This window comes from Phyllostomus discolor, chromosome 7 (genome assembly GCF_004126475.2).
Source record: "Phyllostomus discolor isolate MPI-MPIP mPhyDis1 chromosome 7, mPhyDis1.pri.v3, whole genome shotgun sequence".
Taxonomy (NCBI): domain Eukaryota; kingdom Metazoa; phylum Chordata; class Mammalia; order Chiroptera; family Phyllostomidae; genus Phyllostomus; species Phyllostomus discolor.
Genome location: NC_040909.2, coordinates 14,296,263 through 14,316,525, shown reverse-complemented (window position 1 = coordinate 14,316,525; position 20,263 = coordinate 14,296,263). Strand labels below are relative to the sequence as shown.

Sequence of the window (20,263 nt, the reverse complement as noted above, 5' to 3'; positions counted from 1 at the left end):
GTCCCTATAAAACAGGGGTGTCAAACTCCTTTTCACCGGGGACCACATCAGCCTCATGGTTACCTTCAAAGGGCCGAATGTAATTTCAACTCAACAGTGAAGGAGTAGTTACATTCACACAGTCCCAAAATTATTTTGGCCCTTTGAAGGCAACCACGAGGCTGACGTAACCCCAGTGAAAATGAGTTTGACATCCCTGCTATAAAATCTTAAGTCTGGACAAATCTAGTCAATTTTTCTACTCCACCACCTGAAGTCCCCAATCAAGAAAATTACAAAGCCATGAAATTGTGCAGACTGGCATTACCAAAAGCTGGGATAATAATCAGGCTTTGCCTTTAGTGTCTATGCAGGAAAGAATTAACACACCAGGTCTGAGTTGATCTTAAGGACCTACTTACAAGGCTGACCCTTGACTGGCCTTGGGAACTTAGTTTTGGATGCTCCCTATGGCCATGATAAGGTTATTCTGTGTGGGAGGTAAGGGGTGGAGGAAAAGGTAGTGACCTCTGCCATACCAGCTTGCCTACACTGTTTTTGCGAACAATGCGATTTACGCAGAACACTCTAGTAACTGAAGCTGGCTGTGTGGCAAAGTGCTTATATAACTAACCCTCCTCTACCCTCGTCCAGGGACTGAGTCTTAACCGAACTTTCCTGAGCAGAAACACTGTGCTTCTGTTCCTGCCTTTCATTGCTGTACGAAGGAATGAATTCTGTGCAGCCAGCCCCGCATTCTCTCTTCTGGGAGGGAGAGCTTTGAAAGGCTGAGCCTAGACTCCTCCTGACTACCTGATGAGTTCTTCCCCTTGCTGGTCCTGCTACATGTCCTTTTGCTAATAAACCTCAATCATTAATACAACTGTCTCTACTGAGTCCTGTGAATCCTTCTGTCAAGTGCTCAAATATGTGGGTGGTTGTAGGACGCCCAGAAGAATGCCCCACCTCTTTTGCCCAATCAACGGCTATTCCAAAATTCAAGCTACTTTTATGGCACCATGCTTTTTTGTTAGCACACGACCCTCACTGTTTCAACCAAGAAGCCACAACAACCTTCCTGAGGACACTTTTCTTAATGCCCATCCCCTCAAATATATCTGAATCTACTTCTTTCATTTCCTTCCCTTCTACCTCAGTGAAACTGGTGACCCTTCCACATCCATGGCAAACTCCCCAGCTACACTCTATACTCCTATTCCTTGTGCTTTCATGGAACTTTGGTCGTAAATTATTTCCTCTCATCTTTGCATTTTTAACTTTGTCCCTCTACTGACTCTATCACCTTAGTATACAAAGATATTTAACTCCTCCAATCTTAAAAAATAAAAAGTTCATTAACCTTTAACTACAGAAAATTCCTACAATGTTCTTTCAGCTCTTTTCTTGGCCAACAAGCACAGCACAAATTTATAGATTCTTTTCCAACTTTTTTCAAAATTAACTGAAATCTGACTTCTGTCCCTACGACACCAATAAAACCATTTATTTTCTTTTCCATTTAAGCAATTCCACAAATCCAGTTGTTGAGATCAAATATTCAAAAATATGCATATACGAAGTCTGTCTAGAAGGTATCCAGCCATGTAATATGAAAAATAGAGACATTTACTGAAGGAGACACAAGATAAAAGAAACACTGTACACAGGACAAGCATGCCTCACTCTCCTTCAATGTAGGCACCTTGGGACCTCACACTGTTGTACCAATGGCCATCAGCAGCCCTGTATCATTTTCCTGAATCTCATTAATGGACTGAAATCTCTTCACTTTGGGAAGAGCCAAACATGGCAGGGTGCCAAATCTGGACTGTAGGGGGTGCTCCGTGATTTGATGTTTTACCAAAAAACTGCACGAGATGTGGTGCATAAACAGGTGTTGTCGTGATGAAGCTGCCAATCACCAGTTACCCACAGCTACGGCCTTCTGAATCATTCATATAGTTTCCATGGAAGAATGTTCAAGCTTAACACAAAATTTGATGTGGGTCAATTGCTCCACTCAGTCATTTTAAATGCAATGTCCATGCAGTACACATGCTCACTCAACAGTGTCTACCACCCCCAATGACTAGTAAGTACAGTGACATTGTCAATGTTCACCCATGCACATTCCAGTCCACTCTCCTTGGCTGTCAGGTTACACTGATGTCACGTAAACCGCTCTCATTATATTAACAATGGCTGGACTTTTTCCAGATAGGCTTCATATATACCTAGGTTTCCTTAACAAAAATTCCTGTATCCCATGACACCAAACTTCTGCTTCAGGATAAAGTTTTAAAGGGTAAACTTCAAAACACTCATGATATTCCTTTTCCCAAAGGATATGGTACTTTAATGGAAGAAAAAACCCAGTGGCAACTGCTTTAAGGAATATACTGTGTCGCATATTGAAAGATTACAGTAAGAACAATTCCCTAATGACTTCCAAATCTAATCTCAAGCAGAGGTCTCTCATAAATTCTATACCATTATATCTCAATGCGACTAATGTGTATATGTGTTTGCATGTATATGTGTGTATGCATTTGTCTCACTATACCACCATGCCTCCTGAACACCTCCAGTTTATGTCCCACGAGCACTTGAAACTCAAATGCATAAAACTCAATAGGACTAAGAGACTCTTTGAGTATAGAAGCACATATCTCTGGATCTTGGGTACCTACCAGGATGCCTGGCAAAAACTAAGTGCTTGTTAAAGTGTTTCCTGAAAAACAATGGGTAACTCCTTCTGACCCATGAACGTTCAGTGTAATAAGCATGGCTCAAAGTAGAAGAAAACAGAGAGTGCACACCAGTCACCTGTATATAAGAAAGCTGAGATGGAAAGAAATGGAGAGGGGAGGGAAAAGAAAGGAAGGGAGAAGGGTGAAGGAAGGAGGAAAAGAAAGAAGAAAGAGAACGTCAGAGAGAGAAAGAAACAGAAAAGGGGAAAGGATGAGGAAATCCATTATCTAAGTCCTGGAAGGAGCCACAGGAAAGCGGCTTTATTGCCCCTGACTGTGAACCTGGGCCAGATGAAGAAAAGAGGACAGAGGGGCAGCCTTCCCTTCTGTAATGAAGCAAACATGCAATTCAAACCTTAAAGAACCAAAACAAATTAAGTCAACCTCATGGAATTATTATAAGGCTTTCATATGGGAAAAAAATGGTTGCAAATTGACTTTCTAGTTCACATTAAAACTTTCAAATACAATTATTTTGTGGTATTAAAAATAAAAGATATTAAATGTATTTTAGCTTTAAGGCTCAAGATAAATTTTTTAAAATTTATTTTCTAGTTTTTCCTTACATAAAAAATTAAGATATAATGCATGTACCATAAAATTCACACTTTTATAGCATATATAATTCAATGTTTTTAATATATTCACAGGGTTGTACAACCCTCATTACTATCTAATTCCATAACATTTTCATCACTCTGAAAAGAAATCATGTACCCATTAGGAGTTGCTCCTTATTCCCCTGGCAACAACTAATTTACTTTCTGTCTCCGTGGATTCACGTAGTCTAGGCATTTTATAGAAGTGGAATCACACACTCTATGGTTGTGTGTGTTTGAATGCACACTGTTTCCAAGGCCTGCCCATCCTGTAAGCATGCACAAACAGTATCATTTTTATGCGCAGCAGTCCTCCATTAACTGCAGTTTCACTTCCCATGGTTTTGGTTACCTGTGGGCAACAACAATCTGAAAATACTTAATGGAAAAGTCCAGAAGTATACAATTTATAAGTTTTTAATTGTGCATTGTTCTGCTCCATCCTGGCCAGGCCATAACTCATCCTCTTGGACAGGGTATCCACACGGTATGTGCTACTTGTTAGTAGCATCTTGGTTATCAGATCAACTGTCTCAGTACCACAGTACTTGTGTTCAAGTAACCCTGATTTTACTCAGTAATGGCCCAAAGCACAAGAGTACCACTGCTGGCAATTTGGGTATGTCAAAGAGAAGCCAGAAAGTGATTCCTTAGGGTCTGGTATTATCCATGGTTTCAGGCATCCACTGGGGGTCTTGGAGCATATCCTCTGTGGATAAGGAAGGAATATTATAATATATTCCTTTTTTATGGCTAAAAAATATTCTACTCCATTGTATGGACATACCTATTTCAACATTTATCAGTTGATGGACATCTGAGTTGTGCTCACTTCTGGGCTATTTGGAATAATGTTCCTATGAACATTCATGTACATGTTTTTATGAGAATCTATATTTCATATGTCTTGGGTATACAGCTGGGAGTGGAACTGCTGGGTCACATTGTAACGCTATGTGTTTCACTTTTTGAGAAACTGCCATAATGTTTCGGCAGTGGCTCCATCATTTATGTTCCCACCAGCAGTGTATGAGGGTTCTAATTTCTCCGTATCCTTGCCAGCATTAGTCATTACCCATCTTTTGGATAAGAGCCATCTTAGTGGATACAAAGTGGTATCTCTCTGTGTTTTTGGTTTGCACTTCCCTAATGACTAATGATGTTGAGCATCTTTGCATGTGCTTACTGGCAATTTGTACATTGTCATTAGAGAAATGTTTACTCAAATCCGTTGCCTGTTTTTATACTGAACTGTCTTTTTGTTATGGAGTTGTAGGAGTTCTTTACATATCTGGGATACAAGTCCCAGACCAGATGTGATTTGCAAATGTTTTCTCTCATTCTGGGAGCTGTCTTTTCACTTTCTTGATGGTGCCCTTTCAAGCATAAAGGTTTAGAATTTTGATGAAGTACAATTTATTTTTTCTTTGGATGCTTGTATGTTTAGCACAGTATCTAAGAAAACACTGCCTAATCCAAAGACACAAAGAGTTACACTTATTTTTTGTTTGTTTGTTTTAGCTCTTATGATTGGGGCTTTGTTCCATTTTCAGTTAATTTTTTGGATGTGGTGTGAGGTAGGGTTCCAAATTAATTTCTTGGCATGTGCTGGCTATCCAGTTTTCTGGCACCACTTGTTGAAAAAACAATTCTTTCCCCACTGAACCATTTTGGCACCCTGGTAGAAAATCAGTGAACTATAAACACATGGGTTTCTATCTGGACTCTCAATTTTATTACACTGGTCTATGTCAGTACCACACAGACCTGGCTACTGTAGCTCAGAAGTAAGTTTTGAAATTAGGAAGTATGCATCTACTACTTCGTTCCTTTTCAAGATTGTTTCATCTGTTCTGAATCCCTTGCATTTTCATATGGATTTTGGGTTTAGCTTGTCAATTTCTATAAAAAAGTAGCTGAACTTTTTGGTAGGAACTGCATTGAATACATAGGTCAACTTGCCATCTTAGCAATATGATGTCTTTAAACATCATATTGGGAGTCTTTCCACTTACTTAGATCTTCTTTAATTTCTTTTAACAAGATGTATTAAGTGTGCTATAAAATATATATGTATGCATGTGTGCATATATGTACATATACACATAAAAAATAGTCTCTGGCCCCTGGTTGCTGGCACAGAGACCCTAAGACTCTTGTCATTTCCTAAGTGATAAGAGCACTATGAGTATCTTCTGTCCTAATATTTGGTCTTTGGCTCTGGTGCCTGACCCATTCCTAAATCCCTTGGAATTTTCTGGGTCATAGGAGTGTCTCTGGGTCTAATGAGGTGATTCCTGGTTGGCTCCTGTACAGCTTCGTCAGTGGGGGCTGGTCAAGGGAAAGATGAAGATATGATCAGAAGCTTGGAATGATCAGTCCCACGCTCCATTCTCTGGACAGGACCAGGAGGGGCTGGAGACAAAGTTATTGATCTATCATGCCTATGTGATGAAGCCTCCATAAAACCCTTAATGTACAGGTTCAGAGTACTTCTGGTTTGGCGAACATATCCACATGCCAGGAGGGTGGCACATTCCAACTCCACAGGGACAGAAGCTCTTGCACTCGGGACACTTTTGGGCCTCAACTCAAGTATCTCTTTATCTGGCTGTTCATTCACATCCTTTAATATACTTTGTAATAAACCAGTATACTAATAAGTAGACTGTTTTCCCTGAGTCTGTGAACTGCTCTAGAAATTAATTGAGGGGATTATGGGAACCTCCAATTTATAACCAGTTAGCAAAAGCACAGATAACAACATGGACTTGCAATTCGTGTCTGAAGGGAAAGCCAGGGCAGTCTTATGGGACTGAGCCCTTAGCCTGTGAGGTCTGTGCTATCTACAGTCAGTGTCAGAATTGAATTGAATTATAGGAAACCCATCTGGTGTAGGAGACTTGAGTGGTGTGGAAAACTCTTGCATCTAGAGTCAGCAGCATTATGAGAGTAAAGAAGAAACAGGAGTCTTAAGAAGTCTTATTCCGCTTTTGTTATATTGATTCCTAAGTATTTTATTCTTTTTGATGCTATTATATGTGCAATTGTTTTCTTATTTTCATTTGTGGAGTGTTTATTGCTACCATTTAGAAATCAACTGATTTTTATATATTGATCCTGTGTTCTGCAACTTGCTGATCTCATTAACAAGCTCTAACAGCTTTTTTGTGGATACCTTAGGGTTTTCTACATTTAAGGTCTATATTTAAGGCCACATAAATAAAAATAGTTTTACTTCTTTTCCAACCTGGGTACCTTTTATTTCTTTTTCTTGCCTAATAGTCCTGTCTAGAAGCTCCACGATAATGTTGTTAGGAAGGACAAGAGCGGACATCCTTATCATGTTGCTGATCTTGAGAGGAAGCAACCAGCCTTTCACCATTACACATTATGCTAGTTGTGGAGTTTTCACAGATACTCTTTATTAGGTTCAGAAAAATTCTCTTTTATTACTAGTTTGCTGACTATTTTTATCATGAAAAGATGCTGGATCTTATCCAATTGCCTTTTTGGCATCTACTGATATAATCATGTGGTTTTGTCCTTTATTCTATTAATATGGTATATTATGTTGACTGGTTTTCATATACTGAAATAGCATTGCAATTCTAACAATATGGTATCTGTAATACAGGAAAATTTTAAAAAGAGAAAGAACTCACAGATATTGACAAAAGTGTGGTGACTGGGCAGGGAAGTGGAGAAGGCATGGGGGGGATAAATAGTAAGCCCCCCATGTAGCAAAAACTTTTTCCCTTTTAGTTTTTAGCCACTTGAGTATGTTTTCATACTTAAGTTTTAAATCTGAGGAACTCTTCCCTTATGTGTTTTTGGCCTTTATCAATTCCTTCTCCCACCTGATATTAGATGAATACTCAACTACTATGTTTTCATCAAGTCACTTTATGTTTTTATTCAACATTCTAGTCATCTGGAATAAGTTCTTATGGTGTAAAACATGGTTCTAACTTAATTTTGTAGCAAATCGCAAGTCATGTACCTAAGCACCATTTACTGAATAATTTACCCTCTCCTTACTGGAGTTGTGCCAACTTCATCATGTACTACCTACACCCATGCTGGAATCTCTCCCCTTCCTACTGAGTTCCAATGACCTGTCTGCCTAGTGTTCTACCAGCACTACCTAAGAGAAAGAAAAATGAGGCACAAAACAGAAATAGAAAATGTCAAACTTTAAAGCTGATGGACATAAAAAACAAACTCTGAGTAGCTTTAGAAAACATAAATTTAAGATCTGATTAAGTTTTACAGTTTTTCCAGACCCTTAAAAGGAATTAATTCCTTGGTGAGGGAAAAAAAGTGAAAGAAAGAACAGAGAAGCTGGATACAAAGCCAATGCTCTCCCTAAACTTCCTTAGTGACCAGTGGCTGGATATGGCAGTAGCGCAGAGTTATTACAACTTTATAGGCAAATCACAGAATCAAGAATGGTTCCTTTGATCAAGACGATTAGGAAGGCGACAAGAGGGAAAAGTGGAAACATGGAGCTTATGTACCTCAGAATGATGTCCCAAGTATAGAATCATATTAAAACACATGAACTATCCTTAACTGGCAAGAATAAAACAAATAATTATGACAGCACCACCATTTTGACTCGCCGAGACCAGGGAGAAAACACTGCAATTCCCAGAATTAGCTCTCTTACCTAGTGATGCATAGGATCCTGGATTCAGGGCACCTGCACCTAAGCGCCCACTTCGCATGGTCTGGCCAGCAGCATGATGTGCCTTGGCACCGGCAGCAGCATTCACATCAATGTCACTTCGTGAACGCTGCAGGCTTCCTGGAAGGGAACTGGGTTTGCTGCCGCCTGCCTGGTACTATTGAAAACAAAGCAAAGGTAGCCTATATTATGTAAATCACTGCAAACACTATAAAACTTACATGAACTTGAAATCACAAAGAGCTGATCCATGATGACAAATGGCCAAAATGTAAGCAGTAGTGAAACGGACACCAGAAAGTACTTCATAGTATTTTAAAGTCAGAATACCTCTGGCTTCAATCCTGTCACAACTAATTCTTCTTGAACCATTTTCTCAATCTTTCTGCTTCATTGTCTTCTTCCATAAAATGGGAAAAATAACTAGACTTTGTAAAATTCATAGGACTGTTTCATAAAGAGATCATACTTATGGCCCTGGCTGGTGTGGCTCAATGAGTGCCAACCTGCAAAACAAAAGGTCGCTGGTTTGATTCCTACTCAGGGCACATGCCTGGGTTGCCGGCCAGGTCCCCAGTAGGGGGCGTGTGAGAGGCAACTGATCAAGGTATCGCTCATGTCAGATGTTTCCCTTCTACTCTGTCCCCCTGTTTTCTCCTCTATCTAAAAATAAATAAATAAACCTTAAAAAAGAGGAGAGAGAGATGATACTTAATGAATGATCCATGAAAATTAAGCACTAGACAAGCTAAATAGATGGCAGCAGCTTACTAGCAGAAAAACATAAGGAGGACTAGTCTGAGAGTGGGAGTTATTCAGAAAATAATGCAGGTTCTGCCACCCTTAGGCAATGCAAATTAGGTCATTAAATTTCTGATCTTTAGCTTTTCAGTTTTAAAAATGAAGTTTTATAAACTCTGAGCTGTGACCCATTAATAGGCTGTGAAATCAACTTGAGTGGGTCATGACAAGCATTTTAAAGAAATGAAGCAATAGAAGACAGAGTGCATCCATCACTACTAAGGTAGTGTTCTGTGAAACTTTCTATTATACGATATATGCATGCATGTATATAACATACACTAAGTATATGTATATTTATATAGTTGTATATACTACACTGTATATATTATGTTAATATATGCATATAGTATATTAGTATAGATACAGTGTATATATGTGGTATTAGGTTACTACATAAAACGATTTTCTCACTGCAGGTCAGATCAAGGGTTTAAATTTTCAGAATAGTTTAAAAGCTTTAAAAGCACATCAAAAGTTTTTAAAAGCTGAATAGAACAGTTTAAAGGAGTAGTTTTTAAATGGTTTTAATGTGACCCATCATGAGAAAATCATTTACACAGTAACTTTTACCTTATTTATAAAGTAGCTCTAACTTTATTAAGTAAAATCTTATGACTCTTACTTAAAAAGGTAACTTACCTCTTCCAGCCACAGCTGACGGGTTTGCTGTAGACCACTTGGAAGAAAAGGGGCGACTGCAAGGTAAAAGGGAATACTTTTCGTAAGAAGATGTAATTATCACTCCTCTGATAACAGTTAGTGAAACACCACTGAGCTTTCTAAAAAGTTGAGAAGTATTTCTCATTTTAATTTCCCTTTAACAAATCACAATCCAACAGTTGTTACGTATCAGTGGTCTCTTAATTAGCTGTGAAGCAAAAAATGAAAGAGTAAAATTGAGTGAGGACTGTAAACTCTACAGAGACACAGAATGGTTTGCTACTCTTCACTCTGGTGCTCAGCACACGCCACCGCACTCACCGCAGAGGACTCAGTAACTCTCCAACACATGTATTCTGAGATATTTTACTTACAGGGAGAGAGGAGGTATTATTACTAGCACACAGGGGATTCAGAGTAACTAAAATCTTGCTTATCTAAGTCATAACGGTTGTGGCCATTGGCAATCTGTGCAGTTACCATGCAGGTATCATACACACTACCTACAGCAGCATTACTAAGTGTTACTGTGTGGGGCCAAGGAAAGAGGCTAAGAACTACTGCTGAAGGTAACGTGCAATTAGAAGGCAAAACATCTCCAATCATCTCAAAGAACCCACCATCTCTCTTCATAACTCTTTTGATTAACTATCTTTATGCGATGGTACTGTGCAGCCCACAGATAAAAAAATTTAAGTATGTAAGGGAGATCTGAAAAGTATATCTGTAAATTTTAAAGGTCAGGGGAAGAGAGAAGCAAAAATCTCAGGTTGAAGTCAGGCTACTGAAAAATATTCTTTGAGTTATTATTATTAAGTAATAAATTTGGTAGTTGGTTATTAAACATAGTATTATATTATTTTTATAGCTGTCCCCTAAAACTGCTACCTAAATAGATGGAGGCAGACAAGTTTAAGGTTCACAGGACTTAAAGTTGTTTATGTTTAAAGATATTATACTAAAGTGAGATCAAATATCTTATTTAGATCCTGGCTACTCAAAGTACGATCCATGGACAGAAAGTACTGACTGATATCACCTAGAACTATGTAAAGAGTACAAAGCCCCAGGCCCCACTCCAGATCTATCACTCAGATTCTGCATTTTGACAACATCTTCAGGTGATGCATGTGCACTTTCAAGTTGGAGCACTGTACATAAAAGTAAAAAGGAGAAAGCAACAATGCTCAGGAGGTGAAGGATTTATCACAAATTTACATAGAGATTACATAGGTCATTATTCCTACTGTACCTATTTTTTGAAATCAGGTCCTGCATTTACTCTGAAAAGTTCTACATCGCTCAACTTTAGAACAGAACTCACGAGACCCTGTCAGTGCTTCCTTGAATTCTGCGCCCCGGGTGCCTCATCTGCCTCGCCCCAGTCTGTCTTCTGCACCAGAGAGCTGCCAAGGCAACCAGTGACCTTCATGGGATCAAGGTCCAAAGAGACAGAACTGCCAGAGACGTCAGCTCACAGTCTGGGAGCTGTTCTTCCCTGGGGAAACCTGCAGGTATCTGTGGCCACTGCCAGGGCATGCAGGCGGCATCTGAGACTTTAGCAATCTCCCAGAGTCAGAGAGCCAGCACGCAGGGTTAAGGATGTCAAGGCAGTGGGGTTTGTGGCTGCCAACGCAATGATGAGAATGGAGTTAAAGAGAAGTGAGTCAGATACTAATTTTGCCCCTTGAGGGATTTGCTGAAATCTGAAGCTGTGCAAGAGGTGAGGAAGGAAAGTAGTGGAGTTTTTGCCAGTCACATAGTGCTGTCGAATAGCTATGAATGAGACTCTGGAATTTCCATGACAATTCCTCCATGTCAATGCCCTAGAGGCAGCTACCATATAAATTACTTTGTGGGTATTTAAAAAATGTATATAAATCAGTGCTTTCCAATCTTTTTCCACAGACATGAACATATAGAAATAAAATATGAATAACTAACTCTACCCAAAAAGAAGTTACCGTATGCTAACGTGTAACCCAACACTTGAGACAGCGGACCAAAGAAAATGAGTACTTCAAATCATTTCTTTCAAGACTTTATGGGAAAGTAAGCAGATATTCAAGTACCCAACTTAAGGAACTCTGGGGCATTGGGGAGAGGAAGAAATCAATAATTATCATTTACATGATCTTACTTGAGACTTTCTTGCGAGCTAGATGAAGACCTGTCAGACTGAGGGAGAGATGCTACACTGCCAGAACTCTTTAAGTAAGTTTGAAGACTCTTCTGATAAGATGGCTCAAGGGAATTATACAATGTTTCAGCTTCACCAGGAAAGTGGTTTCTAAGACCCATGTATGTCCTGTAAAACAAATGAGTAAATAATAAAAAGAAAAAGAAAGCACAAAGTAATAAACTATATTACCAGACACTACAGTAAAATGTGTACATTCAAGAATGAAGATGGGTTGTAGGTTTTTAATACACCCACTGTGTGTCAAGTGAATGCTTTCTAAAATTAAGAAGTTTTGGTGGGAAAAAGGCAGGCTTTGGAGAAAAGGAGATCTCAGTTCAAAACCTGACTGTAATCCTTACAGTTTGTGTAGGCTGGATAAATCCCTAATCTCCAAACTTCAGTTGTCGATCTATGGACGATGCTACTTGTGCATTTTAAATATTAGAAAAGAATGAATACCAACTGCCCCACATAGTATTAGGTACATAATACATGCTCAATAAATGACAGTTGTTTTTATTCACAGTGAAAGTGAATATATTATGATGGACTAGGAATACTGATGATTATACAAATGACAATGTGAAGTAAATTGTTAGACATCTAGTACAAATTTAATGGAAGAAAATTAATCTCAATTTTACTACAGAGCAAATCAAAAGCAGAATAGTTGGGATGCTTGTAGTATTTTCATTGTCCCAATATAACTCCTTTCGGTGAAAAGACCAAAGTATGTTTAAACTGCCACGAAAACACATTCTAGACTTACTTTCTTGCTTCCACTCTGGCCTCGGCATCAGCATCATGGATTCCTTTTTTGATAGTTTCAACCAGGACAGCTGCATGTCTATAAAATAAAACATCTTTAGAGTCATGTATAAAACTATGTATTTCACTACAAAAAAAATCTAATGCCTATGTGTTATATATCAATCACAAAGGGGAAAGAGAGATTAAAAGATTAATTAGTGTACAGTAATAATTCTACAACTGCAAGATTTTCTAATAATCTGCCTCATGCATTTCATTCATATATACTTTCCTTCTGACAAGTTAAACATTATCAACCTGAAATTTTTATACAAAATCCAAATAATGTATAAATGTATAGACACTCAATTTGAAACTTTTAATGAATAAAAAATCATCTTCTGTGTGGTTGCTCACTGACCCACCAGTGTAGAAAATGACTTGCTAATAGTGTGATCAGTTATAATATGACTAAATTGAATTGTAGCTGCCACTAATGAACTTAGAGAAACTTGGAATTATATCATATCTACATTAACAACAAATTCTATTTTTTTTAAAAAAGGGGCTGTGAACAAATTGAATGATTTCCATCAAAATGAAAAATCAGCTATCATTTTCAACATAAATACAGGTATATCCCAAGCTTCAAACTTGAAATGAGAAATACAGCCATGCAAATAGCCAGTCATATTCTCCTTTTTCACCTCGGAACTAGGTTAACACCACCCAGGATATTAGCTCACCAATGCCACTAGACAGTTGGCGTGGAGAAACTTTTTAAAATCTCCGTCCTCTAAAAGGCAGTGCCTTCCTTATATCCTAAATAATGCATTACTTGATTATCTGTACCTCGGTAAACCTATCTCATACTACTGGAGATACATTTTTTACATTTTTGCCTAATTTAACCTGGAGTATCTTATATGACTCATTCTACTTAATGAGTTTCACTCACTCCCCAAAGAAGAAAATCATGCTACTCATAGCTACAAGAAATAAAAGGAGCGCCATGCCACAGCTTTAAAGGAAAACCGGTACAAATACTTTTTAAAATAAAATGAGAAACAATGCAAAACCAATACTATCAACTTCTAAAGAACTTCTAAAATGATAACAATGGGGAGAGAAGAGAGGAGGGAGAAGGAAAGCTGATGCATACCTTTCCAATGAATGAGTCTGCCATTCTTGTAACAATAAATCTAAAAACTCAAATGAACGCCTAAAAAATAAAAGTTAATTATAACTAAATGTTTAACATTATATTAATTTGTAACTTAATACTAAAAGCAATACTTTATTTTATAATACCGCACTTTGCCCCCTTAATAAAAGTACAATTAGCCCTCCGTATCTGTAGGTGTCTTACACATGCATTCAACCAATAGGGGATTGAAAATACTGAGGAAAAAAATCATCCCAGAAAGTCCTAAAAAGCAAAATTTGAATTTGTCACACACCAACAACTACGCTAAATCTACATGAATGAAGTGATGGGCAGGTATACCCTGCTGTCGCCTACATGCAAACACTGCGCCATTCTTTACAAGGGACTTGAGCATCTGCAGGTTCTGGTGTCCCGGGTGGGTCCTGGGACCAGCCTCCCACAGATTCTCTCGGATGACTGTATAAGACATGTTCTTGGATATCTTAATTGTCAAATACTTAACTTACTTTAAGGTTCCAACTATTTCTATGCTCAAAACTAGTTCAAATAGTTCTATGCTTAAATAGTTCAAAAAGACTGTAAGAGTTCCCCGTAAATTTAACTTAAAATGCTTGTCAAATTAAAATCAATGCTTATTAAACACCACCTCTGCACTAGAAATTCAAGATACACAGTGGTGACCAAGAAAGATGTGATGGATCTTCTATTTCTACAATGTTTCTTTAAAAATATATGTATTTGATTTTTTTCATCCAATATTTGTATATTTTTCTCCTAAGCCCTTCAGTTCTCAACTTCTTCACCTGTCTCCTACTTCAGCTTCTCTTCTTTCTTGGCATCTAATGACAGTTCTGCCATGTTTTTCTTCCTTACTATATTAACTCTTTTTCTCCACCTGCCCTTAAACAGGTGCTCACCTGGTCTATGCTGATCTCAGCCCACTGCCCTTTCATAGTCAACTTGGGCAACATAATGTGTGCCCTTACACTTGACTATCAGCTATTCTGCTCACGTCTAGTCCTCTATTGCCAGCACTGGTTCAGCTCAACATCTCTACATAGGCAGTGAAAGTCAACTCAAACAGTACATAGAAACCCACTATTTTAGCCCAGATTACACAACTAGGAAATGAGAAGTAGGGAGGTTAAATTAAGTTGCCCAAAGTGACAGAGCTGGGACTTAAACCCTGGCATTCTGACTCCAGAGTTCACAGTCTAAAATAAAACACTTGCCATCACCTACTCATCCATACCCAATTACCAGGCTCTTTTCTACACTTGAAATCTCTTGAATTTATTTATTGAAAAAAAAATCTCCTTTAATCAATTATCATCAATACAGCTCTAGTTCAGATCCTGCCTCTCTTCAGTGAGTTAGAAAAATTCCCGCTTATTTAAACCATTGTGCCTTCTTCATCACTGTTTGTAGCTGGAATAAAAAGTATGATGGATGACATTACCCCCACACTAAGAACTGTCAAAAAATGGAACTATGTCAAAATTTCCCTTGACATTCAAACCCTCTACACTGACTTCAACCTACTTCCTCCTCTACCCAGGCAGGTACTTTTCCTACTGAAAACTTCCATTTACCATGTGCTCTGGCCTCAGTGGCCTATCGGATATCTCGGCAGCATGCAGCACAATTTTACGTCTGTTTAGGTTATACCCCCTCACTTCGCCCATTGCCAAGTCAATTTTATGATGCATTTCCTGACCCCCTCTTCTCTGTTACATTCCTATTCCTCTAATCGCCATCTTCCTCAGTGTAAGACAGAGATTGGTAACATTGTCTGCAAAGGGCCAGAACAGTAAATATTTCAGGCCTTAGGAACCACATACCATTTTTATCTCATATTCATCTTCATTCCCCTTTTCAACTGCCCTTCAAACATGTTAGAAACAGTCTTAGCTTGTGGGTTTTACAACATTGTACTGTTGGCTGGATTTGGCCAGTAAGCTGTCAGCTGCCAACTCCCAACGTAAGAGAGAAATTTAAGTGAACAGCTGTGGCCAAAGCTCCGAAACACTTTAAAGGTAATAATCATATCTTATGCAGCTTCTTCCTAGCAGCCAAAGTATTTAAATAAATATATATTTATCAAATTTACAAGAGAAAGAGTTCTTTAAACATCAAATGCACAAATCTTGTTTTTATTGTCCTTTTACTGATGGTGATAGAAAAAACTGTAGAAATCCTAAGGAGAGAGACTAACTGGCTGACCTTACATGGCCTACTCTGTCCCAAACCCTGTGTTCAATCCCACCAATGTGTACCTCATCTAATCCTCGGAACCCTGCAGAGCTGATACCATCAGCCCTACTACTATGTGAACACTGAGATTCAGAGTGATCAAATAACTGCCCACGGCAGGAACAGCCAATCAGTGGCAGCTGCAGGACTAGCGGAGGCTTGACTCTAGACTCCGTGTTTTCTAAACACCAAGCAACCAGTGGTCCAAATAAACCAAAGCCTTAACATGAGAAACTGAGGAATGTGGGCGCTCATCATAATTGCTTTATTCACTTTTCTTTATATGATGTAAGACAAAAAATTTTATTAAGGTTTCTAGAAGGCAAGAAATTAATAACTAATTTTTATACCAGACTAAGAATTAAATGCAATGCAATATTAAAGCCATACTAAAATTTTTTTTTGTTCAAAACTTACCTTCTCACAGGGACTGATTTTGATGTGCAATTGCTTGTTATTAAAGGTATAAGTCTGGGTACATGAGTATGCTGAAAAAGATGGTTTAGATAAGGCTGAAAAATACACATCATCCCTTCTATCTTTTGTACATTTATGTATTTAGTTATATTAATACAGGACAAAAAGATCATAAAATCTGATTTTGAAAGAAATTAAGACCAGTCAAAAAGTTTTCCCAAAATAAAGTAACAGTTATGATGATAGTTTCAAAAGGAAATGTGTGGCCGTGATATAAAACAAGGACAAGTTACTTGCAAAACTGCAGAGAACTGCTAGGAGGGTGTACTTGGGGAAGGAAGAAGCACGAAGAGAAACTGGGCATGTATGTGTCATGTTTTCTGAAGTACCATGGCTCCTGCGGGTAGAAGGTAGTAACTGCTATGTAATCATAGGCAATCAGTGTGAACTACATACATAACTATTGAGAATGCACTTTGAAATGGTAGTTTAAGGGGGAAAGCAGTGGCGGGAAAATGGAGACAACTGTACTTGAACAACAACAACAAAGCAAACAAAAAAGAAATGGTAACTTAATTGAACTTTCATTCTGGTTGAATCACAGCTCTCTAGAATTCAGGTAAAGTTCAATAGGTACAACCTTTTGACTTCTATTAGTAATTCTTAAGCTCTTCTTTAGAGAAGTGAACACTAAAAAGGTCAACACAGATAATAAAATAGTAACCAAAGCATATATTTTTGATGCTTTCAATCTTTATTTTTCTTCTGAGTTAATGGTGTAGGTTGGGCTACCTATGAAGTGGACCCTGAGATGAAGTTAGTATGCAGGACATTAGGAAGTGCCCTTGGGATCAATACTCGTGGGAAGGTATGACAAGGAGGCACAAGTGGGGAGAGGAAGAAACTGATCTGTGACATGGTCCAAAGGCATCTTGCCCAAGGCCACTGGGGTGCCATGGAGTTAAAATGGCCCTTAGGAGTAGTCTTGAATTGGTCCAAGATGGCCTAACCGTTACAATTCCACATCAACCAGGTGTTGCATAAGGGCCACACTGGGAAGGGGCAAGACCTTGGGAAAGGTGGCCCTCGACAGCTGAGGCAATCCTTGGAGAGGCTGGCATGTGAAGGCTCTCTGCCAAAAGTGCTTCAGGTAAAAGTCATCACTGAAGGAGAATTTGTACAGCACACCAGTGCCTGTCACAGCTAACTCAACCAAAAGAAAAGAGAAAACTTTTTTCAGCTACTACAGAAAGAAACCACCCACAGACCTGAAGTATTCAAGAGAAAACTGCAAGAGAGTGCTGACCTGCATGTTATTCAATTGCCACATTCAGTACGGAAGGGCTCTGAGGACCTGCTCCCTAAGAACATCCAGAGTGCACTCCCCAAACATTATTACTATGGCGTTAAAGCCCAAGGTGAGCCCCTAGCCACGACATACTACCATCTTGCTCCTCTCTCTCATAATCTCCCCAAGACCCTGCTGCTACTTAGCCCACATCCAACATAACGGCTGGACTGGGAGAGAGACCTAACTACTGCAACATCATATTCAGGGGCAGCTGCACCAAAGGAAAATGAAAAATGACCCTTACAATGACAGACAATGCATTCTACCAGATACTAAGTCAGAATAATTTAGAGCTTAATTTATTAATACAAGTTGACAATCTTAAAAAAAGATTCTCTAGAATTAAAGAGAATTAGGAATCAAATACAGCAATCTCAGGAAGTAGTCCCCTATATAACGAGCAAAATATACAAACCAGTACATAACATAAACAAATAAAAACCCCACCTGATCTGTACTTTCAGTGAGATGCTAGAACTGTGTATCGGTAACATGACAAGCTCGTGAAAAATGAGTGATACAAAAACAGTGTAAAAAGTGCTAAGAATAGCAAAGTGGGTACTGTCAAATGAGTAGAATTTAAAGAAATTTTTCCTGAGAACATGTATCAGCTGCACTACAGACAAAAAATTATCAAAGAAATGATAAACGACTGTGAGGGTTCCAAACTCTCGAGTGATAAGAGTAATAAAGAAAAAACTTAGCAAAAAAACCCCATAAGCAATAAACAATTCATGAAAATTAGCATAAATTTAAGGAAAATTCATTTTCCTTATCCATTAGTCAGAAATCCTTATCCATCGCATAAGGATAGCACTAATGAATGAGGATCTACTCTTGGACCTGCTATGAAGCTCGTAACACAAAGAGTCTATCTCATAAAACTTTCTAAAGTTTCCTGTTTTTTTTTTTCTATAAAAGAATCAGATGGTATCTCACTTCTTAGAGACAACAATAAAAACTTAGAAAGCAATTCTGAGAGAAAAGGGCACAATTCTAAAGGACAAGAAATGTAAACCTACCAAATCCTAGATGAAGACATACACTACTGTCATCCATCAGATACATGGTTTTATTTACCTGAGATGTGGTGTATACTAAATTACAAACAGACAGCTTATAGGCTGATTTCAGGCAATAGACAGGTGCTGGGTGATAATAGCTTATGCATTTTGAATTATTTTTGAACATTGGAAAAATAGGGTATTTTATATAAAATACAGATGCATGTATAAATGGTTTGTTTAAAAAATACAGATCAAGGGGTAACACAAAGGAGCTATGGACATGGAACAGTTCTTCACTTTGAATGTGGTAGTCACACAAGGCTACAGATAGGCTTCAAAGGAGTGCCTGTAAAACTGCTGAAATCTGAATACACTGTGTATTATTTAAAAACAAGAAATGTAAACCTAAAGTCCAATTTTTTAACTGTGTAAGGGCAAAGACATTTCAAAACTAGGCAAAGATAAATACACATGAAAAGTGAGACCATGCTAAAAACAAAAATTATTTAGAACCAACTTAAAAATAAGAATCTATTCATAAATACTAGTGAGGAATACAAGCAGTAAAAAACTACAATTAATATCAACTGCTGAAAATGAAAATGTCTTTGTTCAATTGAACTTAACAGTTAAGGGGGAAAATGATATGAAAGAAATGAAAAGTATACTTTTTAAAAAGTGGAAGTAAATAGGTTTTATTCTTGGCACTGACAAAAAATTAAAACTTCTCAGAAAATAAGAAACAGATCAGGAAAAAGCACAATAAACAGAAACAGAAAAGTTTAAAAAAATCTATTTCAAGATAGTAATAGCCCAAAATTTTGACCATCCATAAAGTACAAAGCAACAATTGTTAGGAAAATAAGATTGACAAAACTAGAATCAGAAACATCAAGTTAGATAGCTATAATTCACACAGAAATAAAATCCAGCTAGATCTACATGTAAGAAACAAAATTTACATGTTTTTAAAAATTGAGTATTTTATAATTGTGAAATGGAGAAGGTCATTTTAACTATAACAAAAACCACAAAAGGAGCACTATCTCAATAAAAATAGAAAGTTCTATATGTAAAAAACAACAGCTTAAACAATATTTGAAAAACTAACAGCCTAGTAAGAAATATCTGCAATACATATAACACAGAATACTTATATGACAACACTTGGAAATCAGTGACAAAAAACTGTTCAATGTATCATTAAAATGACAACAAACTTATAACTATCAACAACTGAAACTAAAAAACCCCACAAAAACAAAAACAAATTAAGCAAACAACTAGAATAGGAACAGAATCAGCAGAAATGGAGATCGCATGAAGGGTTATCAGCAGAGAAGGGGAGGAGGAGAATGGGGGAAAAGGTACAGGGAACAAGAAACATAATTGGTAGGTACAAAATAGACAGGGGGGAGGTGAAGAATATTATGGGAAATGGAGAAGCCAAAGATCTTATATGCACCACCCATGGACATGAACTAAGTGGGGGGAATGCTCGTGGGAGGGGTATGCAGGGCAGAAAAGGAGAGAAAATAATAGGACAACTGTAACAGCATAATCAATAAAATATACTTTAAAAAATAAATAAAACTTAAATAGTGCTCAATGTATAAACTGGTAATCCATAGAATTAAAAAGGAAAAAATAACT

The 20,263-nt window shown here is 37.8% G+C and overlaps 1 protein-coding gene across 19 annotated transcripts in view; it reads right to left on the bottom strand.

Moving 5' to 3' along the window:
• The window catches only part of CLASP2 (cytoplasmic linker associated protein 2), a 153,338-nt gene that overhangs the window by 62,896 nt on the left and 70,179 nt on the right, over positions 1–20,263 (bottom strand). For 18 of the 19 annotated variants that reach the window (XM_028518045.2, XM_036030544.1, XM_036030543.1 and 15 more), the window contains 7 exons: positions 16,253–16,323; positions 13,577–13,636; positions 12,434–12,511; positions 11,623–11,790; positions 9,462–9,517; positions 9,381–9,385; positions 8,001–8,169 (listed from right to left, as the gene is read on the bottom strand). In XM_028518045.2, the coding sequence (XP_028373846.1) occupies positions 8,001–8,169; positions 9,381–9,385; positions 9,462–9,517; positions 11,623–11,790; positions 12,434–12,511; positions 13,577–13,636; positions 16,253–16,323 (607 nt within the window). The remainder of the gene's footprint in view (positions 1–8,000; positions 8,170–9,380; positions 9,386–9,461; positions 9,518–11,622; positions 11,791–12,433; positions 12,512–13,576; positions 13,637–16,252; positions 16,324–20,263) is intronic. The other variant, XM_036030547.1, reaches the window with a different exon arrangement.